At 50.2% G+C, this 8709-nt stretch overlaps 1 protein-coding gene across 2 annotated transcripts; it reads right to left on the bottom strand.

The window, feature by feature from the left end:
• Positions 1–4702: 4702 nt before the first annotated feature.
• On the bottom strand, positions 4703–8641 carry RPL6 (ribosomal protein L6). Of its 2 annotated transcripts, none has more exons than XM_053994066.1 (7): positions 8433–8641; positions 7617–7865; positions 7428–7526; positions 6924–7067; positions 5974–6022; positions 5293–5477; positions 4703–4898 (listed from the first exon to the last, which is right to left on the bottom strand). In XM_053994066.1, the coding sequence occupies exons 2-7, from the start codon at positions 7863–7865 to the stop codon at positions 4746–4748; spliced, it is 879 nt and encodes a 292-aa protein (XP_053850041.1). In that variant the 5' UTR covers positions 8433–8641; the 3' UTR covers positions 4703–4745. The 2 variants fall into 2 exon arrangements, with proteins under 2 accessions (XP_053850041.1, XP_053850042.1); XM_053994067.1 differs by lacking the exon at positions 8433–8641 and adding an exon at positions 7948–8140.
• Positions 8642–8709: the final 68 nt, after the last annotated feature.

Below are 8709 nucleotides of genomic sequence, written 5' to 3' on the forward strand. Positions count from 1 at the left end.
GGCTCTCTGCATCCCACAGACTTGTTCCAATGGATTGGAGAAATCATTTTACCTTTGTGTGGTTTCTTGGTGATCCCATGGCAGTTTTTGACCTGTGCTGGGTGTTACAAGGCCAAAGTGCTCAGCAGATGTAAAATATGAGAAGCTGGTTATGATCATCATTAAAACCAATCTGCAGGCAAAGCACCAGCACCTGCTAATTGGGCAACTGAAGAAACACCCAATGGCTCCAGAGTTTCTAAATCTTTGAGCTCTGCTGCCCTGTACAAATAAAACAGCCTAAATTCTGCGAAAAATGACATTAAAACTGATAAATAGGACTATGAGAACATTTGTTCTTTGTGCCACCTGTGCCACTTTTCAACACAGCACAGCTTTTGTACCTTTTAGTCTGAAATGTTGATATGATCTCACAGAACAAGATCAGATTAATGGATCAGGTCCCCTCTCAGTGTCAGGCAAGCAGAGACTGCTTATTCTTTTATGTACTTCAGAAAATGGACATAAATTTTCCATTTTCTGAAGTTGAAAACACTTCTTGAGACCAGTGAGAAAATATTTCTGCTTTCTGCAGTATGTGAGCACAGACCTCTCTGAAAATAAGTGCCTTGCTCAGGATCACACAGAAAATCAATATTGCTGAGGAAAAAACATTGAATTTCTTTCATCTCAAGTCCTATTTTGACTACTGTGCTTCCTCTCTCCTCATCACTATTACAACTAATAAGTGTTTATGTCTGATGGAGTGTGAACCATGCTTAGGTCAGAGAAGCTGCTGGCTCTGTGTGCAATCCATCATGCAAAGTCATTTCCTCTGAGATAAACACTGAAATAATGGGGAAAAAAATAGATAAAGTGAGCAAAAAAACTCAGCCAGCTGACAAAAATGGGGTTTTTGACTGATATCTGGGAGAGGGTTAAGACTGCTCTGATCTAAACACCCCAAAGAAAGAATTAAAATGTAACTAAATAAAGATAAATGTCCTGGTTGCTGCATGGCACCCATGTCAAATTCCACATGCAACCATCCCAGACCCACTCTCTGCAGTCAGTCAGGAATGGCCTGGCTTTGCTCAACCAGTGGCTTCCAGAACAAAACATAACAAGGACTATTATGAATAAGATCCTTATAAAAATAAGGATTTAATTGTTCTAATTGCTTAAGCAATGAGTTGTCAAGTGCTCAGTGCAGCCTGCAATGCAGGAGAACTGGAGAAATCCAATTAACAGGTGAGTAGTGGCTGGGAACCTCAGTTCCTCTTCCCAAACCAGGACAGGAACAGTTTTTTTTTATGGTGTATCCATAGGATTGGCATTTATTTGATTATTTATTGAGCTTGTGGGGACATCCACAGTGAATTTCTTTGCAACAGTTCTGAACTCTGAGGAGAGGCAGGGCAGGGATCAGGTGGAAACAGGCTGGGAGAAAAAGGTTCAGCCTCTTCTTCATGACAAGACACATCCTACAGCACAGATGAACTGAGCAGCCAGTCCTTGGACATCTGGGAATTTGGCAAATTTTCCTCACCACTTGGCCCAAAAGGTGTGAGAGTCCCATAAAAACACCTTCACATGCCAGCCAGAGTGTCCTCTCTTAATTAAGGTTAAACCCAAGAGTGTCACAGCTGAAACGCCACAGGTAACTGTTCTCTACAATCCTGGCACTGGAAAGGACTTTGTCTTGCAGATCAGCCTCAGTTTCTCCTGAGGATCCTGGGTCCAGGAGGATTCTCATTCCAGAAGCAAAGGCAGTGGCTGCTCCCTGAGCCCACTGCCTGCTGTGGCAGCTGGACACTGGGCTGGAACTGCAGCCACCAGGTCACTGCACAGCTGACAGGTAAAAATAGGTGCCTGGAGATAACAAGGCATCACATCTTATTATCAATTCCCTGGGAAAGCCAACATCCCTCTCTCTTTCCTCTCCAAAGGATGCTTTATTATAATTACATATCACTTTATTAGGCAGCTGAAGCAAAGAGCACATTTGATGCTAATGAAGTGCTGCTGTGGTTGAGGCTGTCACTATTTTTGGAGCTGCACATCTCCAGCACTTTTCATTGGGTGATGGAGGCTTTGGATGTCTCTGGCTTCTTCTGTGGGGGCTGCCCAGGAAAAAGCAGTGACTCAGCGAGCCCAGCTGCAGAACTGTTCACATGGAATGGGAAATGCTGGGGACAGCCAGAACACACACAAAGGCTCTTTATGTGCTGCAAGTTGTGTTCAGGTAGGGGCCAGCATTATCTGGATTAAAAAATCCCTCTGTGCTGGTGACCTGCACAGGCCTCGTTTTTCCTGTTTTCCATCCCTCACCCTGCAGCTTTTCAGAAAGAAGGCAGATTTCACAGAACTCAGGGAAAATATTTGGGAGGTTGGAGACAGACACATCACAGCTGATCACTGGCTGCCTCTCCTTATGGAATACAAGGGGTTTGCCATCTCCATTTCCTGCAGCAAAGCCTGAGGAGCTGCTTGGCCTCGGGAAGGCAGGATTTGGTGCTCCAATTTCTCCTGCTCCCACATCCCTTGGTGTGACACTGGCACCCAGCTGGGCCAGTGACTCAGCTCAGCCATTGACAGGAGCAGATTCCTCCCTCCCTTCCTCCCCACCTTGCAGGGTGTGTGACTGTCACCACCTCATCACACAGGTGACAGGAACAGGGCAATGGCAGCACTGCTCCAGACCAGCACCTGTTGATAACCAACTCCCATTTCCAAATCACTTCCTGACAGCACACTGGCAGACAAAGCCTCCCCTCCCAGCAAACAAGGTTAATGGTTCCAGGTGTCTCCTGATCCATAAAGCAGGAATGTGTCAGAGCAACCAGGAATTCCAGAGAGCACCATTGGATCTCCACACCCGACTGGTTTTGGGGCTATTTTGTTATTGCAACTTCCCCACTCCCAGAGGGAAGGGAATGACTGGAGCATTAATATGTCCTGCAGTTTTCCCTCAAGAGCACAAGTGTGGGACTGAATTTGGGGTTGCAGACTACAATACCATGAGCTCCTACAAACTCTTCTGATTCTCCTTGCTGGGGCTTTCCCCATTTCAGCGTTCCCACACACAGTTTTTAAGTTAAATGAACTTTCTAAGCGCATTTGGTTAAGGTTTTTCTTAGACCTAGCTTAGGAATAGCAGGGAGATGTGTACAACTCCTCTGTATCTTTTTAGAGCTGATTTATATCAACAGGCCATTCCCAGAATTGCAGGAAAAACTCCTCTTTAACTTAACCTGTGACTAATCCCATTATCCTGCAAAGCACACACAAAAGATGTAACCAATAACAGACAAAATTCCAGTGTCAGGGAAAATAAAAGAACACAGGGCAGAACACAGCACAGAGCAAGAGACTCCTCCCAGGCAGGCCAGGAATTCTGCACAGGACACAGCCAGCTCACTGCCTCCCTCTGCTGAGCCTCACTGATACTTCAGAGAGAATTCCAGGCTGCTTTGGCTTGGAAGGGACCTTACAGCTCATCCTGTTCCAACCCCTGCCCCTTCCACTATCCCAGGCTGCTCCAAGCCCCGTCCAGCCTGGCCTTGGACACTGCCAGGGATCCTGGGGCAACCACAGGGCTCCTCTGGGCACCCTGTGCCAGGGCCTCAGCACTCTCACAGGTAACAATTCCTTCCCAAAATCCCATCTAACCCTGCCTCTAGCAGAGGGCAGCCATTCCCTGTGTCCTGTCACTCCAGGCCTTGTCCCAAGTGCCTTTCCAGCTCTCCTGAAGCCTCTTTGGACACTACAAAGGGCTTTAAGGTCTCCCTGGAGCCTTCCCTTCTGCAGGCTGACACCCCTCAGCTCTCCCAGCCTGGTAATTACCAACAGGAAGATGGTGGGAGCGCCCCGTGCTTTCACTTTGGACACTTTAACACCCACCAGCACCAGACTGCAGCCCCTTGCTGCAAACCAGGTACTCCAGAGGTGTCCAAGTTCCTTCACTGCCTCTGGAGCACTCCAAGCCCAATTCCTCTTTCCCACTGAGTATGGCTTCCAGCTCAGGGGGAGCTGTATTGCTCTCTTCCCTATCCTGTTTTCATGGAGCCTGGATGAATTTGTTGAAATCTCTATTTCTCCTCAAGTCTAACCCTGCTGGCTAGCTCAGCTCAGAATTACTGGGCAGACAGATGGTGCAGTTACATAAACCTGGATTCCCGCAGAAGTCTGGCTAAGGGAGAGCTCCAGAGTGCCAGACTTGGTGAACTGTACATCCCTGCTTTGTGTATGAACACTGATTTCTGCTGAGTTCAACACAGCACTAACCTTCTCCACTCACTTTCAGACAATTTTGTCCTGCAAAACTGTGGAGTATTCCCAGCATTTCCATTCAAAATCAAAGCATAGCTCCTGAAATACCTCAAAGAAGTTATTTATTAGCTGAAGTTCAGCACAGACGTATTTTGTCTTGATTTTATCCTGCACTGTGTCCAGAATTAGCTGCTATTCCCAAAGCAAAATCTGTTCAGGATCCCTTCCCAGATCTTTCAGAGTTAAGAAAGCTGAATTCCTATTTATGTTAAATAGTTAAAAAAATCAAACAACCACCACAAAACTACAACAGCCAAAACTCTTACACCCAAACTTCTCCAAGTTCTGGTCACTACCTACAGCCCCTCAGAGTTTCACCCCATAGCAACAAGCATTGCCAGAGCCGTGCACCACCTGCTGTTGGAGACTGGAATGAACACACCACAAATCCTTGCTTTTTTCCCTTGGAGTTTAATGTGGTGCTTCCAGAAGGCTCAGAACACCAATTTGTGAGGATAAACTCCATTTGAGAGAGAGAATGTGGAGCGCAGGTACCCCCGGAGCTGAGGCACCTTCTTGATCCGTGCCAGGATCTGGGAATCCACGGCCTTCTGGTCTGTCTTGCGCTGCTCCGTCAGCTCGTATTTCTGCAAAGCACAGAGAACAACATTAAAATCCTGGGGGCAACTGCAGGATCCTTTAGAGAGAGGAGGAGATTCAGAGCAAACCCTGAGTTTTGGGATTTTTAAGAAATCTTTCCCGCATTTGCTCTCAATAATGCGAAGGTAGCGGAGCATTGAAGCATTCCTTGGAGCCAACACAGTGATAGCACTTCTTGGTCAAAAAAGACATTTAACTGGAATAATAACTCCTTCTTCTCTGAGAAAAATCCCCAAATTTAGAAGGGGGATTACCTCATTTAAATGGCATCACCTCACTTTATAATGACCACTTAAAATCCACCTGGCTTTTTGCCTCCTAATTCCCCCTTTCCAGCCTAGCCTGGAGCATTGAGAAAGAAGGAACCACCCTGTCCCTTACTTCTTTCTCAGTGTCAAAGATCTCTCCTTCCTGGTGCTTGGGCTTCCTCAGCCTCTTCTTCTTGAAGTAGGAATCCGTGAGATGCTTGGGAATTTTCACCCCAGTGAGATCCACCTTTGTGGATGTGGCGATAACAAATTTCTGGTGGGCCCTGCGCAGTGGGACACGGTTGACAGCCAGGGGGCCTGAAGGCAGAGAAGACAAGAGAGAACAAGGTCAGCTTTTCTGGTGAAAATCACTGCCTTGAAGCTGAATTTTTGTAGTCTATTGATGACCAGTTCCTTCAGAGTTGCCTACAGATAAAATCTCTAGAAATACAAACATTTCCTTTCTGAGCTCTTTCAGCTAGTCAGATCTGAAGCTTAATCATCTCCCCTCCACCTCCCTGCAAAGTCACAAATGACAGAATCATTAAGGTTGGAAAAGCTCCCCAAGGATCATCAAGTCCAACTTTTGACAGATCACCACCTTGTCAGCTAGAGCAGAGTACCGAGTACCACATTCAGTTGTTCCTTGGACACCTCCAGGGGTGGTGACTCCACCACAAAATGTGATTCCCCACTGATGTGCCAAACCAAACACGTGCAGATCTATTGTGCTACTGACCTCAGAGACAAACTTGAACTTAAAAAACCCAAAGAATCTCCCAGAATAATACCATGTTTAAATAAAATTTTTTACCTGTAACAAGCAGAAGGCCAGTATCAAGCTGCTTCAGGAACACAACACGCTGCAAAGAAATGAGATGGGACATCAATCCTCAGGTCCCAGTGCTCCCATACCACAGCCAAACTGGGACTGTGCCTCTGTTACTGGTACAAGCACTGACAGTGCTCCAGGTGTGGGTCAGCTGTGCCACCTGAGGAGCTGCCACCTTGTGATCCAAGCTCCAGCACTTCCAGGTGCCTCCTCTCCAACCGAGCGTGACTCTCCATGAGCTTTATCTTTCAAGGCTAAGCAAAGGCAATTACTCCAGTTTTTACTCTTCCCCCATCCTACAGGATGGCAACAGCCATCCCAGCACCCAAATCCTCTGAGTTATAGGCAGCAATTGGATAAACACCACAAGGACTCTATAACTTCACAGTCAGAGCCATTCCCCCATTGTGTTTTGTTCCTTCTGGTCAAGGTTTCCTTCTCTGGCAACTTTCTTTATGGAATCATAAACATCAAAGACAGAGAATTCAAGAAAATAAAGGATACCAGTTGTGTTGGTGACCATCCTGAGGATGGAGAACCCAATATAACAATCCAGTGCTACCCTGGTAATTAGATTAATACTGAAACTTTAATTTTTCCTCTAATTTTTCCTTTGTAGTAACTGCTGTAGGACAAAGTTTTGTCTTTGTAGGAGCAGCAACAGAAACAGGCACTGGCTTTGCTCTGCAGCAAAACTCTTTGCATTGTATCCAAGCAACTGGCTGAGCCTGTTTTACTTCCAGCTCTGCTCAGAACAACCTTAATTTAACAAACATTTCACCCCTGCCTCCCCTAATGGCTGGACAAGGAAAACACCAAACAGAAGTCACAGATTTACGCCCAGTGGCTGAGCAGGATCGGATAAAAATCAGCTGGGAGATTCAGGGTGTCCGAAACGCTGCCAGACCCCTGGCAGCAGGAGCTGTGCCCACCTTGCCGCGGTGCCGGCCGGTGAGCAGGATCAGCACCGTGCCGGGGGTGATGGACGCCCGCAGGCGCCGCTTGTGCTCGCAGAACGGCTTCTTGCCATGGCTCAGCAGCTTCCGGGGAACGTCCTCCGTGGGGTAGTACCTGGGCTGGGAACAGAGCACAAACATCTTGTACCACCCGCGTCTCACAGCACAGCAGCTCCTCAGAAAACTTCTCCCTGTTGCCCTGAGGTTCAGCTTTCTGAAGGATTTCTGCTGCAGATGGGCTTGGGAACACACTGAATATTTTGGAATATTTAGCGTCCAGCTCTGGATTTGTGCGTGCTTCCACCTCAGCACAGCAACACACAGGACAGAGAATTCCCACCTGAATTCCCAACACCTCCCAGGAACGCTGGGTCTGTACTCACAGAAAGCACAGCACAGGCTGAGGCCCCTACATCACCCCAAGCACGAGGCTCATCACCCAGCCTAAAGCCCCACGAGCATCCCGGTGCTGCTCCATACCATTTTCCGGATTTTAACCACCCGGCTGCCTCCATTCTTGTCTCCCCCCACTGGCTTAGTGATGGTGGCACGGGGCATTTCCTTCTTCTTCTTCTCTATCTGCGTGCAAAGAACAAGGAAAACTCAGCACATTTCAAACCAACGGCACCACCATAAACCCCGTTATTGCCCCAGTGCTGCCCACCCTACCTTTGTCTCTGGGGCCGTGTACTTGCGCTTGTACAGGGCTTTCCTGGCGTACATGGCTGAGCGGGAATACCTCCCGATGCCCCGGGCCAGGACGGGGTTACGGCTGGCATGGTACTTCTTCACCCTCTTCTTCTTGTCCCCTGCTGCTTTCTGGCTTGGCTTCTGCTCCGCCGGCTTCTTCTCCCCTGACTTCTTCTTGGCCGGCTTCTTCTCAGCTGGCTTCTTCTCCGGCGCCTTCTCACCCGCCATCTGCGGTCACAGACAGCAGGGTTTAGGGCTCGTTACAAAGCATAGAAAATAAAAATGAAATCATCCAAACCATCCTTCACACCTTTCCAGTAGCTGTCAGCCACCTCCTCCAGCCATAGCTGACCAAGCCCTGCTCCCTGTGCGCCTCTACGTGACTTGAAATGCTCCTGCACGCTGGTTACAACAGCTCCAGCGCCCGTCCAAGCGCTCCTCGGCGGGAAGCCCGAGGACACGCAAACACATCCCGAGCCTGCAGCCGCCTCCGTCCCGGCTCGGGACTGCCCCGGTACCGCTGAGCTGCCGGGCCGTGCCCCAAGGCCTCCCCCTTCCAGCCCCGGCCCAGCTCCCGGGAGGCTCCGGCGCGGCCTCCGCATCCCGCCGCGGCCTAGCCCACTTGGACCGGCGACACTCCCGCTCCTCCCACCCCCGCGCCCATCCGGGCTCCTCCGCCGCTCCCCGAGGCTGCCGGGCCGCGCCTGTGATCGCGGCGGGGCCGCCGGCGGGCGGATGGCGGCGGATGGAGCGCGGCGGGCCCGGCGCCGATGGCGGCAGCTCCGCCATCCTCACCTTCCGGGGGAGCAAAAGGGACTCACATCCGGGTGCGCGGGCTAAGGACAGCGCGGCGTCTGACGTCAGCGCGCCTCGCGGGGGAGCACGGGACTCGTAGTCCGGGAGGGTCCGCGCTGCCCGGGGCAGCCCCGGGTCACCAGCGGGGGGGACACCACACCCCGCGCCCGCTCCGGGGGCTGCGGGAGCCCCGACCAGGACAGCGGCCCCGCCGCGCCGCCGCCGCTTAACCCGCGTCCGCTCGGGGCTCGGCCGGCTCCGCGCCCTGCCCCGTGCG

Source organism: Vidua macroura, chromosome 18 (genome assembly GCF_024509145.1).
Source record: "Vidua macroura isolate BioBank_ID:100142 chromosome 18, ASM2450914v1, whole genome shotgun sequence".
Lineage (NCBI taxonomy): Eukaryota > Metazoa > Chordata > Aves > Passeriformes > Viduidae > Vidua > Vidua macroura.

Excerpts from the sequence above, each read along its gene's own strand:
- RPL6 (XM_053994066.1), bottom strand. The coding sequence starts at position 7,865 with ATGGCGGGTGAGAAGGCGCCGGAGAAGAAGCCAGCTGAGAAGAAGCCG. Across the intron at positions 7,068-7,427 it reads TGGTTAAAATCCGGAAAATG|CCCAGGTACTACCCCACGGA; the intron begins GTATGGAGCAGC and ends CTCTGTTCCCAG. Across the intron at positions 4,899-5,292 it reads TCTTTGACACTGAGAAAGAA|AAATACGAGCTGACGGAGCA; the intron begins GTAAGGGACAGG and ends TGTGCTTTGCAG.